General features: G+C 38.3%; 3 protein-coding genes across 3 annotated transcripts; all 3 read left to right on the top strand.

Moving 5' to 3' along the window:
- Positions 1-505: 505 nt before the first annotated feature.
- On the top strand, positions 506-3140 carry LOC123871611 (60S ribosomal protein L19). The gene is made up of 5 exons (XM_045915523.1): positions 506-609; positions 807-913; positions 1665-1828; positions 2142-2332; positions 2952-3140. The coding sequence occupies exons 1-5, from the start codon at positions 605-607 to the stop codon at positions 3085-3087; spliced, it is 603 nt and encodes a 200-aa protein (XP_045771479.1). The 5' UTR covers positions 506-604; the 3' UTR covers positions 3088-3140.
- Positions 3141-4559: 1419 nt separating this feature from the next.
- LOC123871419 (probable peroxisomal acyl-coenzyme A oxidase 1) lies at positions 4560-15348 on the top strand. Its single transcript, XM_045915209.1, has 13 exons — positions 4560-4846; positions 7553-7712; positions 7899-8067; positions 8795-8918; positions 9169-9413; positions 9915-10075; positions 10248-10410; positions 11277-11467; positions 12494-12649; positions 13001-13106; positions 13419-13571; positions 14549-14665; positions 15125-15348. The coding sequence occupies exons 1-13, from the start codon at positions 4729-4731 to the stop codon at positions 15266-15268; spliced, it is 2007 nt and encodes a 668-aa protein (XP_045771165.1). The 5' UTR covers positions 4560-4728; the 3' UTR covers positions 15269-15348.
- Positions 15349-16957: 1609 nt separating this feature from the next.
- Positions 16958-25550, top strand: LOC123871449 (probable peroxisomal acyl-coenzyme A oxidase 1). Its single transcript, XM_045915283.1, has 13 exons — positions 16958-17141; positions 18648-18807; positions 19173-19335; positions 19833-19956; positions 20371-20615; positions 20966-21126; positions 21623-21785; positions 22134-22324; positions 22818-22967; positions 23259-23364; positions 23706-23858; positions 24115-24231; positions 25350-25550. Exons 1-13 carry the CDS (start codon positions 17021-17023, stop codon positions 25494-25496), a joined length of 2001 nt encoding a protein of 666 aa, XP_045771239.1. The 5' UTR covers positions 16958-17020; the 3' UTR covers positions 25497-25550.
- The last annotated feature ends 542 nt before the right edge of the window (positions 25551-26092 follow it).

Raw genomic sequence — 26092 nt, 5'->3', positions numbered from 1 at the left:
TCTCCTGTCTGTTGCATGGTCATTGGCACCATATTGGCATGAGAAGACGCAGATTTTGTTTATTTTCATTTCATTCATTCAGGAAAATCACATTTGATTTTCCTGAATGAATGAAAATAAACAAAATCTGCGTCTTCTTATGGAAATATGGTGCCAATGACTTGGACAGACAGGGGAGCTAACATAACGCCATAGGTACTATTCGATATAAATTATAACAGGTAAAAACAAATTATTTAGTCCAGACCATGTCCAGACCATTGGTCACCACAGACTTCTCTTTGTCTGAGCCACAGATCAATAACATAGGTAGATCTCGACTCATAGTCCAGCAAGCCACAAGTCTCGGAGTCACGTAGAACTCTCAGATTAGGAGCATATTAGGAGGCTCTTTTCAGAGAGTGTAAAAGATGAGCCTTGAAAAGCAGATTGTTCAGATTATTTGTCTGTGTTTTTATAATCTATGCTCTATGGTTAGGTTAAAAAAGCTAGAACCCAGAGCTGGAAAGCCATTTGAAAAAAGCTCTATGGTCATTTTAGGTTATCATTCTGTCAAAAGACCGCCATATTTCTTTCTTATGTGCGTTGGACTCACCGTGTCACGATGAGGTTAGTTTTCTAAAATAAAAATAGTTTAAATGATGATTTAACCATAAAATATCATTTAATTAATTTAATCAAATGTTAAACTTTTAAATAACTATACATTTGTGTACTAGAAGTTGTATATTATCCTCGACAATTTGGTCAACACATTGGGTAGTAGTAAACCATGTGGTTTACTAAAGTTATTGTTGATTTTTCAGTTCGTTAAAGCTGCAGAAGAGGCTTGCAGCCTCTGTTATGCGATGTGGTAAAAAGAAAGTGTGGTTAGATCCAAATGAAATCAATGAAATCGCCAACACCAACTCCAGTAAGTATACTCCTGTTATTTCATACGTTATAGTATTACTAGATAAGCGTCATTTCTGCGAATAAATCAATATAAAAAGTAGTAATAGCCTAGTGGTTAAGTCGTCGGCCTCCTATTCGGGAAGTCTGGGGTTCAATCCTGGGCATCCACCTCTACTCTACGGAAGTATGTGCACTTTTAAGCAATTAAGTCACAAATGTCACCTGCTTAAACGCTCCATAATGATCTCAAAGTCTGCCAATTGCACTTGGCCAGCATAGTGGACTATGGTCTAAAAGCTTCTTATTCTGGTAGGAGATGTGCCCTGTAGTGAGCCGGCTATGAGTTGACATGGATGTGGTTTCCACTTTGAACCGTTCAGTCCTCATTCTGCACTTTTGTTGCTATTAACACTAATAAAATTATTGTTAAATTAACCATGCAGCTTAAATCATCATTATAATCAACCAATAGCAAATAAATTATCTTATCTTAGACATCTACTGCTGGACATTGGTCCACTTCCACATGCCACTGTCTTCTGTCACCTGAATCCAGTGGCCGTCCACCTAGGGAGGGGGTCTTCCAACCTTGGGACTCCGCCTATCAGTTTTTGAACTATGTGCCTTACCCATTATCGCTTCATCTTCTCAACCCCTTGAGCTATTTGCGCTACTCTACTCTAGTTCTATGGATCATTTCTAATTTTATCATGTAGAGAAACTCCAAACAGTCTCTCCATCACCCCTTAAATATTGCAATGACATTCCAGGACAGAACATCCGTAAGATGATCAAGGATGGTCTTGTCATCAAGAAGCCTGTTGCCGTGCACTCGCGCGCCCGCGTGCGCAAGAATACTGAGGCGAGAAGAAAAGGGCGTCACTGTGGCTTCGGTAAAAGAAGAGGTACAGCTAATGCCCGGATGCCGCAAAAAGTGAGTTGAATTATACACTTTTTAGGGTTTCTATCTCTTGTGTACGTCAATTTGAAGAAATTAAAACCTATAGGGTACTTCCTGTTGACCTAGAATCATGAAATTTAGCAGGTAGCAATGTTTTATATAACAAGTAAAGAAAAAGATTATATTAGAAAGAGATAGCCTTCAGCTTCAGCTTTGTACAGTATCATCTCTGTGTGAAAAATTTTGTCAGTTGCAAGTTTGAGACAACACTGAAACTAAAGCTCCAAATCTCTTTCTAAAGTGTAATCTTTCCTGCTGGGTACTTTATATGTGTATATCTTTCCAGGAACTATGGGTACAAAGGCAGAGGGTGCTCCGTAAGCTGCTACTGAAGTACCGCACAGCCAAGAAGATAGACCGGCATCTGTACCACGCCCTGTACATGAAGGCGAAGGGTAATGTGTTCAAGAACAAACGTGTCCTCATGGAGTACATCCACCGGAAGAAGGCGGAGAAGGCTAGGACTAAGATGTTAAGGTAAGCTGGACTACACTAGTACTGTTTCTGAGAACAACTAAAATTTAGAGTATTCACGTCATCTTTTCCTTACCAATGTAATTAGAAAAGGACAGACAAACCTATTTAATTTAGAACTGTCAAACCTCATGACTTTATGTGCCAGTTGTGAGCATAGTGTCCTTGTGTCTTATTTCTAAAACTAGGTCATAATATAGTGATTTATCTGTCCATTATCTAGCAAAAATAACATTTTAGTTACCTGACTACAGCAAAGTCAAAATGAAGGGTTATGATTATAGCAGTCGTACGTATGTATGTTTGTAGGTGTATATTTATGTGTGTTTCACCGTTAGCACCTAAACTACTGAGTGACAGAAAATTAATTTTATACTATTATCTATCGGCAGTTCGCGGGTAGAAATTAATGCTGTTTATGTTTATAACCCTTCAAGCGGTGAGATCACCTCCACGGGCTACTCAACAAAGATGTGAATACTCTAAAATTTAGTTGTAGGCCTGTTTACGGGCTCGCCTTTTTTAAACGACAAAGATGTGTCTCTCTACTACACTCTAAAATTTTGTAGTATTAGAATTTCCCACCAAAACCACTAATGAATTTTTTATTGTCTGAATGCAGCGACCAGGCGGAGGCGCGGCGCAACCGTGTGAAGGAGGCGCGCAAGCGGCGCGAGGAGCGCATCGCCGCCAAGAAGGAGGAGCTGCTGCAGACCTTCGCGCGCGAGGACGAGGCCGCCGTCACCGCCAAGAAGTGAACCATAGACTAATGTTATTAAAAAAAATGATTCAATAAACATATTGAGTCCAATTTTGAGTTTTTATTTTGTGATTCAATTTACATTGAAAGGGAATGGAAGCGAATTTCTAAAACATTATATAGCATATTGAATTTTATCATCACCACTTAAAACACAAATTTTTTGCCCTAACGAAAAATTCGCGAGAATTTTCTTTCTCGGTAGAATTTGGTGTGTTTTTTTTTACAATAGTATGGAGATAGAAATCAATATGCTGTGTGTTTTAGAAATTCTGTGTATGCTATATGTGTTTTAGAAATTCGCTTCCATTTCCTTTCAATCTAAATTAAGCCTTATTCTACAGCCCTATATCTAAGAGCAGTTAAATGGGAATTTTCGAAGTTTCTAAATACATACATTTTGCCGCCATACTAAAAACGTTCTTTTAAGAACGTAAGTTTTTAAATGCTCAAGAGTAGAAGTAAGGGAAAAGGAACCATATTTCTAAAGACTGCTGTAGTCCTCCATCTGTCCGTCCGTCCGTCTATCAGCCAGGCTCTATCAAGTGAACAATAATGGGTAGAGACCTGTTTTCACAGAATGTGTATTTTTAATGCCGCTATAAAAAATACTAAAAATTTAAAATTTATAACCAGGAAAATTTAAAAAATAGTTTTATTTCTTGTGCGATGGTACGGAATCCTTAGTGTGCGAGTCCGGCTCGCACTATTTTTATTATATTTTATTTTGATGTCAGCCATTTTATATATATTTTTATTATATTTTGCTGTCATAGCGCCAATTCTGTGAAGATTTCATCTCTCTAGTTATTACGGCTCACGAGATACAGCCCGCTGACAGACAGACGGACGGACAGGAGGCTTCCGAAGGATCCCGTTTGGTACGGAACCCTAAAAGTAAGAAGGAATCATGTGGGAATGAATTATTTATAAAATGAAACAATATCCTACTCGCGGCTTGCCAATGGTCGATAACTTTACCATACCTACCTACGGACTACATATGTACATACAGAGTGAGCATTATATTGGCGTCACTCAGAAAAGCAGGTATTATTTAAATATTTTTATCGAATTATTGGAATGTCCTCTCCAAAACCAACACAAAAAAACACAAGTTTAATGTGCAAGGTTATCCGAGAGTTTTAATCTAAACAAACTAATGCCAAAATAAATAATTTAATTAGAGCGTGATTGCTATCACAACATCTAATTATCCAGTTCACAACCCAAATACCGAAAATATGCGATATCGCTCCGAATCTCAGAAGGAGACTGAACTAAAACCTTCAATACACCCGTATATAAGCAAGTTCAATCTTGTTGGCCTCCTAGTAACAGATTGTATGACATCGAATGAGCCAAATATCGATTTTACCAAACTACCTTCATCAGCTAAATTAATAATTTTATATTTTTTTGACAACTCAAATCAACTTTTTAAAAATAACCTTACAATTAGGTAGATCCAAAGAGTAGTCGCGTGGTCGTCGCTACGTAGAATATTAGTAGGTAGTGGTAATGGTACGCTCTCAGCAGTCAGCTCTCAGTGCCCAACTAGTAATCTAGTCGCAGTCGGCGAATGAGACCGCGTATTCAAGTGAACGCTGCGTACCTAGATACTAATAAACATTAATAAATGGCAAAAATAAACGGAGATCTTAATAAGGAACGTGAGAGATGCAGTTTCAATATCAGCGAGTTGACGATCCTGATGGACGGTGGTCCAGAAAAGACGAAAGAAAGGAGAGAACGAGGTAATATTTTTAGGATTTTTAATACTTACTACTATTGACATGTATTGATGCTGTGTCCGAGTTCAAACTTCAAGATGTTATCTGTGTCAGTGGTGTCAACAACTTATTTTGAGGTCTGACACCGCGGCAATTTAAACTGATAACTTTCCATTAACTTTCTGTATTTCTTTTAAATATTGGGTTGTCCTAATCCTAAAAGGTTTTTTTAATATCATCTATGATTCGTATTTACAAATAATCGTTATAGATCGTTAAAAAGTAGATGGTATTATTTTGTAAGGCTTACCTATTCATCAAAATTGGTTCAAAAAAAAAATTCAAAGTAGGTGTGTGTACCTCGATAAGTAGGTAGAAAGTTTTTAGTTATTTTACACATCGTTTATTTTGAGAAAGTAGGTGGGTATTACAATTTTGTCTACATTTACATTACACTAAACTAGTTAGGAATATGAAATTTCGGTATATTATGTACCGTATTTAAACAACAAATACTGAAAACAACGATCTATAAAACAGTTCGTATGCTGTGACAAAAGCAAACGAACATTTATTGAGTTTTTCTATCACGGTTTATTGCAATGTTCTAGCTCGGAAAAGAATTAGGTAATATTTGATTCACCCAAAATATGGTTTACATAATTATGTACGGAACCCTAAAAGAGCGAGGCCCGACTCGCACTTGACCGGTTTTTTACAATGCCTTGACAGATTCTCATACTGATTAGATTTAGGTCAGCATGCAGTTATCATAATATTGTAAGTAGCTGGTAGGTACCTGAAGAACTATACTTACTGTCTTATACCTAGACTAGCTGATGCCCGCAGCTTCGCCCGCGTGGATTGGTCAGATCCCCTGCAGCATCAGGATTGAGGAGTTGGACTCCAAATTTTTTATGAAACAATGTCGCAAAGATCCTCTATCGATTAAAAAAGAAATGACGCAAATCGGTTCAGAAATCTCGGAGATTTCGGTTTACATAGGTAGAAAAACACAACTCCCTTTTTGAAAGTCGGTTAAAAGTAGCCTATGTTACTCCCTGGTCAATTCTCTACTTGTCTGTGAAAATCCAGTCAAAATCGGTTCAGCCGTTCCGAAGATTACCCTTTTCAAACAGACAGACAGACAGACAGACAGAAAGACAGACAGACAGACAGACAGACAGACAGACAGACAGACAGACAGACAGACAGACAGACAGACAGACAGACAGACAAAAATTTTAAAAACGTGTGATTCGGTGTTGGTATCGTTCAAATAACCATATGAGCTTAATATGAGGTAGTTATTTCGAAATTACAGACAGACACTCCAATTTTATTTATTAGTATAGATTAGTATAAATACCTACCTATCTATTATCTACCTAGGGTTTAATCGTTCATTATCTTACTAGCCGATGCCCGCGACTTCGCCCGCGTGGATTTAGGTTTTTCGAAATCCCGTGGGAACTCTTTGATTTTCCGGGATAAAAAGTAGCCTATGTGCTAATCCAGGATATTATCTATCTCCATTCCAAATTTCAGCCAAAACCGTCCCGTAGTTTTTACGTGAAGGAGTAACAAACATACACACACACACACATACACACATACAAACTTTCGCCTTTATAATATTAATTAATGTGATTACAAAACATGTTTTCTATTCCGAGTCGTAGATAGGTACGCCCTTGCCACAAAGCTGTGTTATTACATAGTTTTATAGATCGGTGGCTATTACCTACCTACAATGATATTCAAAACGGAAGCTAAGATCACACAGGTCAAAGAACTCACCGCAACTAAGCGGTCCGACCTACCAACAATGTACAATCCATGAACATTAATATCATAATAATTATTCTGTGTCTTTACTACAATGTGCTATAATGTAGCAAGTAGTAACTAGCTCGAAGTTTGAAATTTTATTACTAGAAGATGATAGTAGGTACCCGTAACCCGCGACTTTGTCCGTGTGGAATAAGATTTTTAAACTCCCGTGGAAACTTTAAATTTCCTTCCTTTTTCCTTAAATCTTTGATTTTCCAGGATAAAAACTACTAAACTAGCCTATGTTCATCTTCGGGATGCAAGCTATATCTGTGCCAAAGTTAGGCAAAATCGGGTAAACGGATGGGCAATGCATGTAAAATCCTTTGGAAACTGTTTCATTTTTTGGGTTAAAAAGTTCCTAAAATAATTACTCCCGATGAAAGAGACTATTATTATTGTCTGTCTTTCTTCGGGAGTAAGCTATCCCTGTACCAGATTTCTTTCTTTCTGAATTCGGTAGAACAGGTGGACCGTTAATAAAAGGTATCAGACAGGCACATTTTCAGTAACAAACGGCTCTGACCTTAAACTTGTGCAGTGGATGATTTATCGATCCAATTGGTCGGGAAAGTCGGGAGGGGGGGGAGGGGGTCTATATTGCCTACCTAACCACCTTCATTATTATCGACGATGGGCTTAGACCGGGATTAGGCATTTGGCCGCGGGTTGGTAGGCCTCACAAACTGTTGAGAACATTATAAAGAACTCCTAGTTGTATAGGTATCCATAGCCACGAATATGCTTTTTTCCGTACTAAGGATGAAAAGTTAGAGGTGCGATGCGTGTCCGCCATCGAACCCCAAAGCCCCCGAGTAGGAGGCAGAAGTCTTAACCACTAGGTTATCACCGCTTCAACCTATACCTACCTTACCTATTACCTATTTTTTTTTCTAGAGAATATAATGATAAGCAAAAAAAATTTTTATGACGGTATCCCGGAGGAGTATCTGAGCTATAAGGAAAAATATGAGCAAGCTGTTAAAAAGTCAGTTATTGTCTTTGGCCTGGTGCGGCGACTGCAGGAGGAGGGGAAAACTACTATTCACAATTACAGGTAATTACTAAAGCTGAAATCTATAGCGCGTAGACGTATACTTTGCAAAGGCTCAGATTTAAGTAAGAGACAGATTTATGTCATAAATCTCATATTTCATCTGCATACTTACTAGGTAATTTTACTAGGTAGTACTTACGAGCGAAGCGAGCTCAAGGTCCTTGATAGTAATTTCTTTCGTTAAAGGGACGTGTTGGCAAATCTCCTCCGTGCATCCGATGTGTCCACCGGATTTCCTCTGGCCTTGCATTACATCATGTTCATGCCAGCGATTATAAACCAGGGCACCAAGGAGCAGCAGGCGCAGTGGCTGCCCAGGGCGTGGGACTGTAACATCATCGGCAGCTATGCCCAAGTATGTACTAAAGACATGCGTTTCGAGCTTTAAGTAGGTATCTTCATCTTCATCGATTCATAGAAGAGAGTACCGTAACTGACCACAACGTGATAGACAACGCAAAACCTTATAATCCACGCGGACGAAGTTACGGAAATCAGCTTCTCTATAGACTGTCTTGGTGTACAATAAACAATATTTTACTTTTACAGACTGAGACTTGATTCAAAAACTTGAGGTTTTGCATCACAAAAATTAAGTAGGTAGGTAATATTTGTGTGATTTAAGAAAGGATCTGAGAATAATCCTTCCCCGAGTGAAGCTGGGGCGGGTCAGTTAGTTACCATAAGAACTTTTGACGACTTTTATAGACCTCTTCGAGGCAGAAGTGAGCGCTGTGGTCCCATAACATAACAGCTCATAAGTGAGCTCCCGGGTTTTATTAAAAGTTGAATCAATATAGGAACTCATAATTGCTAAATAGACTCAGGTCTGGTTTGATTTCGGCCGAGACTGGTTGCCATCCTGTCGGCAAAGTCGTGCCACCAAGCGATTTAGCATTCCAGTATGATGCTGCGTAGTACCGCATTCCAGTACCTATCTATGATACTGCGTAGTACCTCATGCCATATTGCCTTCCAGGTTAGCCCCACTCTATCTCAGACTATCTCCAACTTTGGACGATGACTACAACGTGCAGACTCCCGTTCCTTTTCTGATCATATAAATAATATAAATTTTTTAGACGGAGCTGGGTCACGGTACATTTATCCGCGGCTTGGAGACGACTGCAACTTACGATCCAATCAGCGAGGAGTTCGTGCTTAACAGCCCTACGCTCACTTCTTACAAGTGGTGGGGCGGTGGATGTGAGTCCTTATTTTGAAATTTATAAATACAACCCTCATCCTCCTCGCTTACCTACTAAGTAGGTACAAAGGGAACAAGATTTTCAAAAAGATTTGATATGACAATTTTCCGTTAAACTCTTCATCCTTGCATTTTTCTTTATGTGTCGTCGAAAATAGACTTATCTTAGAAGTAAATATCGCCTAAGAAAGTACCTAGGTAGCTTTTTTAGTAAGTTTATATATTTTAACAACTAACTTAATATTTCAGTGGGACAAACAGCGAACTATAGCATCGTAGTGGCACAACTGTACACCAAAGGAGAATGTCACGGAGTCCACTCGTTCATAGTTCAAGTTCGAGATGAAGAATCCCATATGCCTCTCCCTGGTATTAAGATTGGTGACATCGGTTCCAAGTTCGCTCTGAATGGAATAAACAACGGGTTTTTAGGGTTCGATCACTACAGGATACCCCGGAATCAGATGCTGATGAAACACGCACAGGTTTTAGAGGTACGATAAAGTAATATTTATATAATAATATCTATTCCTAGGCATTGCGGTCCCAAGATGCCGGAATGGCGACCTTGCACCAAAAAGTGCAGCGTTGGCAGTCCCTCCAAGGAGGATAAGAGCCCACGGCCGCGGTACGCCCTACAAGAATTATGTCCTGCAGTGGAGTCTATCAGCTGATGACGAAAACTGCCCTTCTGTTTCAGCTCGAGCAAGGTCTTTTATTCGTTGATAATTTTGCGCCTCAAGACGAAAGCTATAGCAGCTTTCGTCTTTCGTCTCACTTCAGATGAAACTGCCATGGGAAACTGCGATCGGTAGAGCCTCTAGGTACTTTGATTTCAGGTTTATGTTAGAGACATACGAGTATTTTAACAAAGCATGCGGTATCGTACAGAAATTTTAATCTTTTTCCTAATTAATCGTAGCATTGACCTTCTCCCTAATAGCACAAAGAGCTTGTGCTTCTACTTTAATTAATTAAATTAATCTGTTTTTAAGGATGGCACATACGTAAAATCACGTAACAGCAAACTGAACTATGGTGCCATGGTGTTCGTCAGAGTGGTCATAGCTTTTGACATGGTGAATTATTTAAGCAAAGCGGTCACAATAGCTGTCAGATATTCTGCGGTTCGCAGACAATGCCAGAGAAAAGCTGGGTGAGTTTTAATTTATATCAGAAATATAACTTTTTTGTAAGTTAGTAGTTAACTAAGTATTTGAAACTTTTTTTTAAAGAATGATACGCAAGTCCTGGTTAGACACTGGAAATATACTAGAACGAAAAAGAAAGACTATAAAAATAATATATCCCTCTTTGTTTTATTCCAGTGAACCAGAAAGTCAAATCCTAGACTATTTGACACAACAGCACAAACTATTTCCCGCTTTAGCCGCTTGTTACGCGATGAAGATAACTGCAAGCAAGCTGTGGGACACCTTCAATACTGTGAACGAAGAACTGCTCGCTGGTAATTTGGAGAGGCTACCCGAGGTAAGGCCACAAGAACTATTTGGTCAAAAACAAAGGATCCTTACCGGAACCTCAGAATACATAATACATGGTACAGGTACCGAAACCCTGAACACCTTGGTGGTCATTGTAAAATAGCAATTTGTGTAGCGTACCTAGTGTTTCGAAGCCCACGCTTTTTGATAAAGAAATAAAGTGTGAAAATGAATTCCACGAGAGAAAATCTATAATTTATGAAATGGAGCAGCAGAACCCACTATATGTTTGAGATACACACACACGGGGTGTGTGTGTGTGTGTGTACACAGATAAAAATCATCACAATAGTAATGGTTGTAATAATTCTACTTACATAGCATATTCTTCCAGATAACTAATGGCGCAAAGAACTCGTTGACATGAACATACGAGTAGGCATTGCACTAATTATCTATACATATAATAAAATTGTAGAAAAGTGGTGTCTGTACAATGGAAATATATAAAAAAAAGTAGCAGGGGTTGTTATTATATCGATGCCTAACCCGAAATTGTAATTAATATTTTTTTTGTCTGTTTGTCTGTGTGTTTGTGCACGCTAATATCAGAAACGGCTTATTCGATTTAGATACAATTTTCACTAATATATTGTAGTAAGCTTCACTTAACATTTAGTGTTTATTTCATGTCAATCGGTTCATAAATAAAAAAGTTATGTCAATTTAAAGAATCACGGCGAACATTTTTAACGTACATGCTGCCCGAAAAGTCACTATTCCACGCGAACGAAGTCGCGGGCACAGCTAGCTTGGAATATTTTTTCGAAGTTGTGGAGCAGAAGTCTTCAGCATCAATAGAAGCGCCCGTTGGCGTTTGTCAAATATGCTGTTACCACCAAATTTTTCCAGATCCATGCCCTGGCCTGCTGTCTGAAAGCCATAAGCACGTCAGACACGGCTAGCTTCATAGAGACATGTAGGCTGGCGTGTGGCGGCCACGGGTACATGCACTCCTCTAACCTGCCTTCTACGTATGGCAACGCTGTAGCTGCGTGCACCTATGAGGGAGATAATACTGTGCTGTTGCTGCAGACTGCCAGGTTTGTCTAAATACTTACCAGTTTCTTGAGGAAAATATTTAAAAAATACCTAACCGACCCCAAAGGGCAAATAGGATCACGTTTGATTTCTACCCACAAATCCTATCACTGGCTACCCTTAGATTTCAGGTACATACCTGTTTTTAACCGACTTCCAAAAAAGGAGGAGGTTCTCAAATCGTCGGGATCTTTTTTTTTTTTTTTTTTTTTTTTTTTTATATGTATGTTCCCCGATTACTCAAAGACCCCTGGACCGATTTGGAAAATTTTTTTTTTGTTTGAAAGGGTATACTGTGCAGGTGGTCCCATATAAATTTGGTGAAGATCTGATGAATGTCTTCGGAGATGGAGAACAGAACTCCTCAATGGATAGGAGCAAATTGCTCGCGATCAGTGTAATAGCTTAGTAAACAGTAGGGTTTTACTGTACAGTAGGGCCACTAAAAATTGTGAAATAAAAAAATTTCAAAAGAAAAATAAAACCGACTTCAAAAACGACAAACACTAAAAAGTAAAAAATAACTTTTGTTTAGCTACACGTGTAATGCACCTAGGTATGAAGTCGGGCGAGCTTCACTCTTGGATTTCTAATTTTGTTTTAATATGCTCGCTCGACTTCATACCTAGGTGCATTACACGTGTAGCTAAACAAAACTTATTTTTTACTTTTTAGTGTTTGTCGTTTTTGAAGTCGGTTTTATTTTTCTTTTGAAATTTTTTTATTTTGGTTCGTAGAGAGAATCCTCAAAAGTCTAAAGTAACCTCTTGGAACAGCAGGTTCTCAAACCAGAGCCCCAAATCTGATCATTTCAGATTCTGCTTCCTGCATATCATATCGTAATGAAGTTAAGCTGGCCAAGCATGAAAGTTGTATAGTTTTGCGATATTTTCATGTATTAGTGACTCAAACAACACATCTTTTAGGTTGCTTACTTCAGTTATTTTGTGCTTATTCAATCAACTTTCGAATTTGGTACTTAATTGATATCAATTTTCCTTGCTTAACCAATTTTTCAATTCCTTCAGGTTCTTAGCAAAAACGTGGCAAGAAATAGAGAATGACGGCGGAAAACTAACACCAACAGTAGAATACTTGAGAACTGCCAAAGTTAGGGGTTACTCTCATAAATGGGTGAACTCGGTCGAAAATATCGTTTATGGATTCCAAGTTGTTTGTATGAGGTTTGTTTTTTTTGCACGATATTTTATTAGCTCAATGGTGATAAGGGAGGATGGAAATTGGTGATAAGAAATTCGAATGGTTGTGTTTTGTAGACCTTTTATACGTGGGCGCTTGACGAATTTAACCTTGAAGCTAACACTTAGAGTGGAAACGATCCCTTTTAATCATACTTTATGTATAAGTTGAAAACAGAGGGCCGCGAACATTTATTTGTACAGGGAAAAGTTGTAGAATTCTCGGACGAATTAAGGAAATAAACTGTTATAAAATTTAATAACCTTATCTCAAAACTGTTCAAATATCAGGTAAGTGTGAGACAGTCTCAGAAACAATTCTGTTATTATTTGCAGGAAAATTGCCACATGCGTTCAAGACATGCAAAGGAGGGTTGCCTCCGGTCTAACATTCGAAGATGCATGGAACTTATCATCCGTCCAGTTGGTCGCTGCTGCGGAGGTAGTGTTTCAGGATATTTCAGATTCCTTTTTTTTTTTTTTTGGTTCGTTTGCTAGGTACATTCGTAATGATCCGAGAAAAAAATTGTCTCTTAGTTTTTGATAATTGAACCTTCTAAAGAATGGATGACTGTGATCTTGAAATTCTAAATGTTTGCTCACTTTTCCAAAAACATACTAGATTTTCTGGATATTTGACCAGGCTAATCTTTAAAATTATGGATTGATTGACTTTCATGGACTTGCAGGATCTTCCACGGTAAAACAGAATTTTTCAGTGTTCAGTTTTGAAACCATAATTTTCCTTTTCTAGGCACATTGTAGAGTAATAATACTGTCGACATTTAGCAGTGAAATCAGAGGAATGACGGAAACAACATCACCAGAATTAAAACAAGTATTAAATCAAGTTGTGGAACTGTATTCAGTGTACTGGGCATTGGAGAGACTCAGCGATTTACTACAGGTAAGACTTATCTTACGCAGACTAACCTATATACATAAAAGGCTAAATGCCCATTAAGGACATATCAAACCAAGAACAGTTTAAAGATTTTTATACAATCTTTGAGCCTGTGTAATTTTAAAACTTCATATTTTTACGAAAATTCAACAAGATACAGATACAGACATTAATTTGTAGAAGATGTACAAAATTTCATTACCTCCACCTTCCTAACACCAATACCTCTAGCGCTTCTAATGCACTCCTCCTAAACCTTTAAACCTTGAAATCACAAAGCTTAAAGGTGTGAGTATGTTTTCGAGAAAATCTGCTACAAAATCTCGCATGCAGATTTCCTTGAGAGAGAATTTCTAAACCTGAGCAAACTAAGATGGGTTTGCTAGATTCACAAAATAACTCTGTAAACTTTTGAAAACAATTAGGTATACACCTTCAAAGATTTGTTGGTATTGAAGGTGCTTTTGGTAAGTCTAAAGTGCGTTTATCTCGGAGCCTGTCTGTTATAAACATTACCACTTACACTTTTGAATTCAACTGCAAACACAAAAAAATCGGTACAGGCCATAGCTTCACTGAAAAGTGCAATCAGCCGCAGTGAATTTCATAAGCTTTCGTCGAGATTTGATTTGAAAATGATTCAAAAAAATATTAGATGTAAAAATAAGAGATTGGCTTCTTCTTCTTTGTCGTTACACTCTTGGCAGAGCGGTCGTGGTCATCATGAAGTGACGTTTTGGGGGGCAGATGTTACACGCCTCACGAGCATTCGCCACTTCTCCCTGCTGGTCGACATTCTGGTACACTCGTGCACGGCACCACCCACAGCGGACTTAATTTGGTCGGTCCATCGCGTAGGCGACCTTCCTCGCCCTCTGGTACCCTCCACCTTGCCCTGCACGACAAGACGCTCAATGGAGTCACTCTTTTTGGAGATTGGCTTAGATTTATATATAATGTCTAAAATTCATTTTTTTCAGTACACGACAATAAATCAAAAAGATGTGGATAGTTTGCGAGTGTGGTATGAAGAGTTACTCGCACAGCTGCGGCCGAACGCTGTGGGTTTGGTAGATGCGTTTGATCTCAAAGATGAGGTAAATATAAGGGTAAAACAGGGGTTTGAAAGTGTAGTCTACTAAGTAGTACTATAAGTAGTGTGGTAGAAGTCGCGGACATAAGCTAGTTATAAATCCATACTGCCATACTTAATAATGCAAAAGTGTGTCTGTCGGTCTGTCTGTCCGTCTGCTAGCTTTTCACGGCCCAACAGTTTAACCGATTTTGATGAAAGGTACTTACATACAGAGTTAGCTTACATCCCGGGGACGGACATTGGCTACTTTTTATACCGGAAAATCGAAGAGTGTCCACTGGATTCTCAAAGGCTCATCCGTTTAACCGATTTATATGAATTTTGGTACAGCTTGCGTTCCGGAAATTGACATAGGCAACTTTTTATCCCGGAAAGCAGAGTTCCCACGGATTTTAAAAGACCTTAATCCACGCGGACGAAGTCGCGGGCATCATCCAGTATAAAATACTTGTTTGTTTAGATGCTACAATCGACACTGGGTTCCTATGACGGACGTGCCTACGAGAGGCTGATGGAAGAAGCTCTCAAGAGCCCTCTCAACGCTGAACCGGTCAACCACACCTTCCACAAGTATCTGAAACCCTTCCTGCGGGGGAAACTGTGATATTAGATTAACATTAGTTTAAGTAATTAAAATAAATTAAATGTAAAGCTATGGTAGGTATAAGGTATAATAAAATAAATAATGTTATTAAAAAAAATGTTTTCTTCCAATATAATTATTTCTTAAGTCCCGTTTACACCAATTAAAAATTGCGTTTTCGATCACAATGGAACTTATTGATATCAAGGCTGAGATCTATAGTGACTTGACTTTGCTCAGACTTAAGTTTGAGTTAAAGCGAGACTTTATGTGAGACATATACATCTGTCTCTTTTTAACTTAAGTCTAAGCAAAGTCAGTGTGCTCTCTATAGATCTCACCGTAAAGGTGCCCACGCACTCGAACTGAACTGCAGCTGAACTGGGCGTCGCGTCAGCGCCCCGCACGATATTCTCTCGTACATAATATCGTGCGGGGCGCTGACACGACGCGCAGTTCAGCTGCAGTTCAGTTCAAGTGCGTGGGCACCTTAAGTGACATAAGACGTATCTAGTACGCGACGGGTGGAGATGGCAATGGGGGTGGGGACGTCCCGCACACCCGCACAGTCCCCTCACTAACCCGGAGCGGGATAGCGTGGGTGTGCACTGTGCAGGCCCCCGCCTCATACCCTGATTGCCATCTTAATTGTCGAAGACAAAGATTCTTATTTGTTCATGACATAATAAGTAATACGAATTAGCTCAGCGGAAGCTGAAGTGGCAACTGGTTCGGGGTTAGGAAACCCGATAGACGTTAAGGTCCCAAGGTGCTAGAAACGGCTGAACCGTACCGAAAAGTAACTAGCAGGGAGCCTCTGGATTCAGGCGGCGCGGCGGTGGTGGCTTAATATGGAAGTCGCTACAAGCAGTGACGGATTAAGACTACATGATGCCCTAAGCAATCCATGCCTGTGGGCCCCCCTATCCGTATGTCAACTAGAATCGCTCTTTAAACCTTTACCGCCTAAAAACATTAATATTTGTACGATAAGATGATGAGATGTAACGTACTTTAGAAATGGAGTAGGTGCGACAACAATAAAAACCAAAGCATAATTTATTTATTTATTGAAATGCGCCTTGCGGCTTTCGAAGGCATTTGAATAATGTCGAATGCACAAGCGGGCAGCGAGTGGGCAAGCTGGAGTGGGGTTATGACTCTAGATCGGACTCTATGTCAACTTAAAACGCGCGAATTTTCAAATTAGTCCTAGAAACTTTTTTTGGTGTGGTTTTTGGTGACGTGAGAGTGAGACGTGATGCCCTAAGGACGGATTGTTTTGTGCTACTTCTGGTGCCCCCTCAGACGTGATGCCCTAGGCATTGCTTTATTTGATTAAGGGTTAATCCGTCACTGGCCACAAGAGACCTATTTCGAACGGTGGACATCTATTGGCGATAATGATGATGATGATGATTACTTTTAGCTGCAAAGCCCGGTCTCCACCTAAGCGGAGCTGAGAGATGTGTACGGCCAACCAATCAGATTTTTAAAAGATGACGTGATAATTTTTTTGCGTCATCTATTGAATTGTGAATCTGATTGGTCGACTGAACACAATCTCTTCTCTCCGCTTAGGTGGTAACCGGGCCTAAACGAGATGCACAGCACAGTCAGACAAGATAATTTTTACCTATATTACAATGTGGAATCATTTAACAGTTCATTAATAATAATTAATTTACATGGGTTCTTCATGTAAGAAAGGTTAAACATGTAACCTATTTATTACGTTTTTTTTATTCGTGTCGTGAACAAGTATTTTTAACAATGAGTGCAAAAATTAATGAAGATTTGATAAGAGAAAGAAAAAATTGCACTTTCGATGTGCAAGAGTTGATACATATTATTGATGGTGGTGAAGAAAATACTATGCAGAGAAAGCAAGTCGGTTAGTACCTACCTACCTAGACTTTTTTTTTGCGTCGTCATCTTGCTGATTCCTTTAGTCTTAAAGATTTGTATCTGCAGTGATAATCATCAGTAGGTACTTGAAGACAAAAGTCTTAGAACAGGGGTGTTGCCAGGGATTAACAGGGCTCTCTCCATCACTTACTCCATACAATCATAGTTACAATTTCATTTGAATATTATGCAACCAAAGTCCATGAAATTTTGCAGACATATTCTAGAAACTTATATCTGTGTCTGTGGTGTTTTAGATTTTTCTAAAAATATGTAGTTTTAAAATTACAGGGGCTCAAAGATTTGTATGTGAATTTTTAAGACCGCGTAACTTGGAATGGAAACCACATATTTTAACAGAAATCTGGAAAACCACAGACATAGATATTAGTTTGTAGAATATGTCTGCACAATTTCATGGACTTTGCGAGAAAGCTCAGAATCACTCAGCGGGCTATAGCGAGAGCCATGCTTGGAGTTTCTCTACGTGATCAAATCAGGATCAGAGTAACCGACGTAGGTCAGCGGTTTGCAAAACTGAAGTGGCGATGGGCAGGGCTGAGGTCACATGGTTCGAAAAACCGATAGACGCTGTGATCCCAAGATGCTAAAATAGCAACTTCGCAGTGTCAAGCGCAGGGTTAGAAGACCTTGGTAATAAGGACTTCAAATACTTACGTATGTATGTGTACTAAGTAAGTACTTCAGCATTACTATATGATTGTAAAATATCATAAAATTTACCTTGGACTCATAATATTCAGCAAATAAATTAAAAGCACATTATTTTCATTTTGTTTTTCAATTTGTTAGCGCATTTACGTAGTTTTTTCTATAAAAGCCTGTTGAAAGCCTTGCATAAGCATAAAAGTTCATGTTAAGTAAGTATATAAGTAGGTAATATTGTTATATATTATACTCGTTCTTGAAATGCAGTGTTAACAGTCATGCATTATTATTATCTAATATGAAATTCAAATATCAAGTGTTCTACCTGCAGTCATCGACTTGAACCTTTTGTTTTAATTAATAAAATCATATTAAAAACTTATGTACCTATTGCTCGCGACAGGTCGAGATGGCCATTTTCTAGTGAGCCATCACATACTGGGTATATCCGGGTATACCGGGTAATCGATGTCGATAATTTTTTTGGTACCTACGCAATACCTTTTTCACCTACACAAAAAAAATCTTTGAAAAGAGCAACCGCCGATTTTCTTGCTGGTTCTTCTTGGTAGGAAAAGCATTCCGAACCAGTGGTAGATGCTTTTGACGATTGAAAAGAACTTGTAAAAGTCTAATTGAATAAAAATACTTTGAATTCTGAATTTTGAATTTTAGCCTCACCATTTTATTCACCTTGAATTAAAAAAAAAAGATGGGTGGGTGAAGAGTTTCCACGGCACTTATCTAAAATCTAAATCCACTATCCGGGCGAAATGGCTGGTTTAGATTATAACAATAGTATTATTTTTGTATTTGGTTGCAGAAAATTTTGTTTTAAACCAAAAGGAATTGTGGGATGATGTGCCTGAAGAATATTTGAGCCACAAGGAAAGATATGAAAACGCAATAAAAAAAGCCTCGTTTATCTTAAACTGGTTTCGTGAGTTCAATCGAAATAACATTGAAAACTCCGATCTTAGAGCGTAAGTTTATTATTAGATGAGCTTAACATGAGGTAGTTATTTCGAAATTACAGACAGACACTCCAATTTTATTTATTAGTATATGTAGATGTAGGTACTTACGCAAATAGAACTCTTCCTCTCCCGGTAGAGCTCTGCGTGAAACGCACTCGACGAGAAGGCCTAATTCGGACCTCAAAAACGGTCACCCATCTGAGTTACTGCCTGACTTGGTTAAACGTTACTTACTTAGCATTTGTTCCTATTGCCGTTTCGTAGATTATTTAATAAACCTTTTATTTGATACCAAAACCGTTCATATTTTTGATATTAGCTGTCCTAAGCGGGCTTAGGGTTACGAACTATATCTCATTTTCTTTTTGTAGCCCTTCGAAAATTTACTCGATTCAAGAGGGAATCTTTCGCAATATCAACCCGCTCCTCATACACATCGGGTTGTTTTGGACTCCCCTCAAGAATCAAGCCTCTGCCGAGCAACAGGCCGAGTGGTTGAAGCCAGACTCCAAAATGATTGGCACTTATGCCCAGGTACTTCAAAAACTAACAACCTAAACTAAAAACACAAAAGCACCCAAAAACTTACCTCCCTCCTACCGAGTTCCCTTCCCTCGCCATTTTACTATCGAACAACGAGGCATCACCACGATCTATATGGGACATAAGTAGTCGAAATCCCATGGACTCGAACGAAGCGATTTGCTTCCTCGATTCTAATACGCACTGCTAGAATATGGAATGCCCTTCTTCCTTCCGTTTTTCTCGCTAGCTATAAGTAAGTAAACGATTTGCAAGGGTGGATTTACACTAAAACGAGCTCGTTCTATCTCCACTCTATCAACCTTCTTTGGATAAACAGAAACAACCATTATTCTATCTCTGTTTATGCAAAGTGAATTTGGCAGAATGGGGATAGAGTATTGCATTTATTATCGAGTGAGCATTTGCCCATTTGGCCAAATCCACCTTTAGGTAAAGATGAATGTTAATGATGATTCTTGATACAATATTTTGTAATATCATTCTAGACAGAGCTGGGTCATGGTTCATATCTTAAGGGCATAGAAACCACAGCCACGTTCGACCCGCAAACCGACGAGTTCATACTAAACAGTCCTCAAATAACTTCTTACAAATGGTGGCCTGGCGGTTGTAAGTAGAATTTACTATTTAATCACTTCACAACCTTAAAATTCACTGCCCAGTAATGTAAGTGATTTTAGACAGAAGAGTTGATCAAAATTACCTTTAGCATTTTTAAAAGTCGGCGATCATTAGGGCAATCTGAACTTTTGGCCCAGCAACTCTCGCACAGATTATTCTGCCAGCTTATTTTCTTAGTAAAAATAATACACGTTTCTAGTAAGCAAATACGTTATCGGTGTAAACTCGAGTAAAGTTTCACTTACCAACCGACTAACCATCCAACCAATTCATGACTAAGGGCTCCGAATAGGTTCGAAATTAGCCTTCTCAGGTTCTTCAGGTCAGGTTCTTTCAGTTTTCTTATTATTATGGCTTGTTCACGATAATAGATGGTTCAAATTCTTCAAATATATTTTTCAGTGGGCAAAACTGCGAACTCCTGCTTGGTGATGGCCCAGCTCTATATAAACGGGACGTGTCATGGTTTACATTTATTCCTGGTACAGATTAGGGATTATGAAACTCATGAACCTTTGCCCGGGATCACGGTTGGCGAAATTGGACCCAAAATGGGCTTTAACACTGCAGACAATGGATTCCTTGGTTTTGACAATTACAGAATACCCAGGACGAATTTGCTGATGAGAAACGTGAAAGTTTTAAGAGTAAGTAGACTTTGTTATCCCATACTTCTGAGGGTTGCAAAATATGTTTTTTTAGTGCAAGATTTGCTTACGCTTATCGACAATCATAGAAAACAATCAGTCTAGTTTGATCTTGATTGAAACGCTGTTACCTAGATGATGCCTATTTACTCTGGCTTGGAAGGTGTACCAGAAACGTTGAATCAAGACGTTTCGTGAGAGTCGATTGGATGTTAACTACATAAGGATGCCAATCCTCATGGCTTCTTGCTTTTCTGTTGGAGAACGATGAAGGAGCGATAAGGTTGTGAAGTCACCAAAGTACCTGCATCCTGTAGAAGACTGTAAAGTAGGCAACATTTCAATTTCAGGATGGCACATACGTAAAACCGAAGCACTCCAAGCTCACTTATGAGTCAATGGTTTTAACACGAGTGACTCTTATAACAGACTTGGGGTTCCAGTTGTCCAGAGCAGCCACCATTGCAGTCCGCTACTCTGCCGTTAGACATCAGTCACAGATAAAATCCAAGTAGGTATACAAGGAATAGAGCTATGATAGCCAGGTAGTCCGGGAGTTCGAACTTGGGTACGACCCTCTAACTTTTCTTAGTTATTGTGCGGTTTTACCAATTAAATATCACTCGATTTAATTTGATGGCAAAGAAAAACATCGAGAGGAAACCTGCATGCTTGAAAGTCCTCCATAATGTTTTTAAAGGTGTGTGAAGTCTGCCAATCAGCCCTTGGCTAGCGTGGCGAACAGTGGCCTATACCCTTTTCATTTCGAGAGGAGATCTGTGCTCAGAGTAGTAGGCCAGTGATTGGTCTTATACCCTTCTCATTCCCAGAGGAAATCTGTGCTCAGTTAGTAGCGATAAGTAGATCATGACACGGCACCTCAGCTCAGACAGCGTCTGTCTTCTTCTATCTTGGGCTATTTTTTTTTACTAAAACTTGCCGTTCAAATAAAACAGCTGTAACAACAATTATAATAATATTATCTATCTCCTTTTCAATTTTTGCAGTGAACCCGAATGCCAAATATTGGACTTTGTGACTCAACAACACAAGCTATTCATATCAATCGCCTCGAGCCATGCGCTCCGGGTGATAGGACTTTGGATATGGAATACTCACAAGAAAGTCACCGCTGACATCCAGAAGGGAAACATGGATGAACTTCCTGAGGCAAGTGTGGTCACAAATGCAGCGAACTTTGCGACTTTTGAAAGCTTACATTAAGCTGAAAATTTTAAAGAAACTAACTTTGTTAACACGCTTTTTGGGTAAAAAAACTCACAAAAACTACTTACTCCAAAAATCTGAATTTTTAAAAATGACACCCTTTAATTTTCCGGGATGAAAAGTAATCTCACTCTCTAGGTCTTTAGCACGCTAAAATCACGACGATCCGTTTCTCCGTTGCGACGTGAATCTTGATCGAAGGACAAACTAACAAATCAATAAACAAACACACTTTTGGCTTTATGATAATGTGGGTAGGTAGTGATTTTATGAATGCGAAATTTTCACCAGCTCCACGCTCTTGCCTGCTGTCTGAAAGCCATCTGCAGTCGTGATGCCGTTTGTCTGGTAGAGCAGTGCAGGCTGTCTTGCGGCGGAAACGGTTACCTGATGTCTTCCAACCTACCTCAGATATATGCCAACACCACAGCTGCTATCATTTACGAGGGAGAGTATACGGTGTTATTACTGCAGACTGCCAGGTAATCTTATGGCATTTGCTTCTAAAAACCAGCGGCATTTGAGATACTGTTAGTTTAGTATATCAGTGCAGGCTAGCATGTGGCAGAAACGGTTTCCTGGTGTCTTCCAACCTGCCTCAGATAGATGGCACCACCACAACTACTATCATTTACAGAGTATACGGTGGTGGTGGTGGTGGTGGTGGTACGGTGGTGGTGGGACCTTTACTTTTGTGCATTAGTTATCTAGTCCTCATATACTTGCCATAGAATATAGGCTACATCATAGCTGCGAAGTATCGGAAATGTAGGGTCGTGAGATCAGAAAGAAATGGGCCCCGGTTTTTCGGCGAAATTTTCGATTTCCAAAATCGTTAAGTAGGTACTAAAAAAGGTTTAAACTTAAATGCGTAGGGCAATAATATTTTCAAAGAATCACTTCAGTGTTCTTTTCAAGTTCTTTCACAAATATACGTTTTTTCAAAACGAATCTTTTTGATTTCTATAATTTTAGGTATCTGGTAAAATCTTGGAAGAGTGCAACGGAACATAAACCTTTGCCACCCAATGTCGCTTATTTAGCCGATTTTATTGACAGAAGATATGGACAGTGGCAAAATTCACCGGAAGGAATCATTCACGGATTCAAAGCTGTTGCTGCTGGGTAAGAACTAACTAAGACGTAACAAGTTAATAAATAAGCATATTCATACATGCACCAATACTATAAACTAAGTATCTTCGTAACAATGTAGGAAAATTTTACAATTTTGGCAGCTCTTGACTTTTTTCAACTAGTGGATACAATATTCTATTTTTGCTAGACAATAATTTATTGGTATTATACTTTCTATAGTACTTCATTAAGGGCACAGTACTTCTTCATTGTCCAAAGCAAACCTTTCTAATTATTACTTTCCAGTAAGGTCTTTTATAATACTTTCTAATTATTCAGGAAAACGAAAACAGCCTACGATACCCTTCAACGATATTTAAAAAATGGCAGAGAACTTGAAGAAGCCTGGAACTTGACTTCTGTGCAGTTGATCATTGCTAGCGAGGTATTAAAAAAAATTAAATTTTATTGTCATTGGCTCCAATGTCGGCCTTAGGGGGTGGCAAGCAAGGTAACCACCTGGGGCCTGCTCTTGCAGGCCTACGACATCAACAACACAAGTAAAAAAGTCATAAGGAAGTCCGTACTCGCAAAGATCTAGAGCCCAGAGCCTCATAATGGCTAAGGTCACCCCTGGTTAACGCCGCCTAGTAAGAAAATGCTAAGTCAAAAAAGAAAATGCAAGCACACTCATCTTGTCTCTCCTTTTACTTTCTTGTGGAAGAGAAAAAAATTGTATAAGTCAAACATTTGAACCATAATACCTGCCTATATTTGTTATTCCAGGCTTATGCTCGTTCACTGTTATGTGATGTATTCTGGAGAGAAACCAAGCAACTGTCTACAATTGTGTCCAGAAACTTGGCTACAGTGTTGGAACAGCTGGCTGAATTGTATTTGGTTTATTGGGCTTTGGAGAAACATGGCGATTTGTTATTGGTGAGCATTTTAGGAAGTATGGCAGTTTAATATTTTTGGAGTTTTTATTTTGAAGGTTGAAATGAATTTTGAAAATAATTTTCAAAGTTTTCTCCCGAATACTTCGAGGTACATACAGGCACTTAACTCGACGATCCGACATGTTGGAAACAAGGATATTATATTAATTAAATTATTATTATCTGACCATCCTAACCAATTAGATACATTTACTTAGTAATAGCTACTCGAACTTTTAGCCAAAATTTGGTTTCAGTATTCAACAATATCAAGAGACGATATAGACGCACTTCAGGAGCGCTATGAGGAACTGCTCGCGTTGATCAGACCCAATGCAGTTGGACTTGTGGATGCTTTTGATATTAGAGACGAGGTAACAACGCAACTGAGTCTAATTCATCAAGGTTTTGTAGGTTAATTATTTATTTACAAGTAAGTAAGTACTAGGTGCATATAGTTACAAACTGAGAGGTGGAGTGTGTGGCTAATTTTTTGCTTGAATATTAATTTTGAGACGAAAAATACCATAATATGTATACCTAGCCACAATTTGAGAAAAAAATTTTTTTTACAACATATTTTATTCCTTTAGTATAATATTTCTACAATATTTACAATTTTGCTGTGTTAAAGTGTTTTACTTACACTTGAAGGAACCTCCGAATTTTTAAATTAAATAAACAAGTCAGAGGAATCAGGTTTGATCTGTGCCGGTTCCGCAATTTTTTTTTGAAAAATTTATTTCAGTAGGTCCGACGAAGGTACCTAGTCTACTTATTTTAGGAATACTATAACCTGATCTATTGTAATTAAATTATATTTTACATAGAACCATGCATAGAACCTTTAGAATATGCCCATCTCTCTGAATAAGTAGGTAGATACTTATAGTTAGGTAAATAATAATTGCAGTGCATTGTACCCACAACTGAGTGCAATTTTTGCAATATCCTGGTGCATTTACTTTTCTACATAACTCGCAGATTAGATTTATTAATGCCTGATATAAAATTATCGTCTTTGTAATATTATGGATTGATCCTTACTACTTGGTACCTACCTACTGAAATGTTATCTAATACTGACATAATATATTTATCTATCCTGATATTAATCACAATTGCATAGAAATGGTGATGTTAGATAACTTTCTCTGATAACATTTTCTTCAAACTCACACGCCTAATCGGTTTCTTTCCATCGATGTTTCTATCCGACGTATCAGAATAAGTGCCGATTTTTCAATCGTCAAGTAACTTTTATCAGGAGAATATTTTGAGGAGATGACAGTTTTTGAATAGAAAATCTGTCAAGACGTCAAATTTATTCCTCCTTAATAAATTCCAAACTTTCGCCTGGCGAAAATCAAACCCGCAACCTTCCGCTTATAAGACAACACAACTCAACACTACGCCAAGGTGTCAAGGCATTTGAAGTCGGGTTTTTTAAAAGACTTTTTACATAAATGTGTAAAATAGTTAATCCTTACAGGTTTTATGTTCAACGCTGGGAGCCTATGACGGCAGAGTGTACGAGAGACTGATGGAGGAAGCCTCCAAGAGTCCGCTCAATACTGAAGTGGTCAACGAGAGCTTCCACAAATATATGCGGCCTGTGTTAATGAAAAATAAACTGTAAAAACTATATAATAAATAATTTATTTGAATAATATAATAAACTGGTAATTATATATTATTTAGTTATCATTTTTATACACGAAGTTAAACAAAAAAAGACAAAAAAAAAATACCGACTTGGTCAGCGTCAGCGGCAACTTCAAAATACATACCTGCAATATACTTAAGTTTTTATTTGTAGGATCGGTTTGAAGTTTGAAAGTTATTTAAAAACTGTTTTATTTTTTCAGTGCTTTTAAACTCAGTTTACTTTTTAAAAAAAAATGATTCTTAATTTGAACTCATGTAGAATTACATGTAGATAGAAAAGTAAGAAAAGCCATTCAACTTTACACGAACCACCTTTACCTGTAACTTCACCTTCATTTACCTTAACCTTCACTTAAAAAGTGTGAGGTAAGTACTTTGCATAACATCGACTACTTTTAATATCTTCAATTACTTACAATAAAAAACCGGCCAAGTGCGAGTCAGACTCAGTCCGACAGGTTCCGTACTAAGGTATTATTCCGACATTTGCACGATTAATAAAATACTATTATGTATAAAAATAAATAAAAATCTGTTTTAGAATGTAAAGGTAAAGCCCTTTCATAT

The sequence above is a fragment of the Maniola jurtina genome, chromosome 2, assembly GCF_905333055.1.
Source record: "Maniola jurtina chromosome 2, ilManJurt1.1, whole genome shotgun sequence".
NCBI lineage: Eukaryota > Metazoa > Arthropoda > Insecta > Lepidoptera > Nymphalidae > Maniola > Maniola jurtina.
This window is presented reverse-complemented; position numbering and strand designations above follow the sequence as displayed.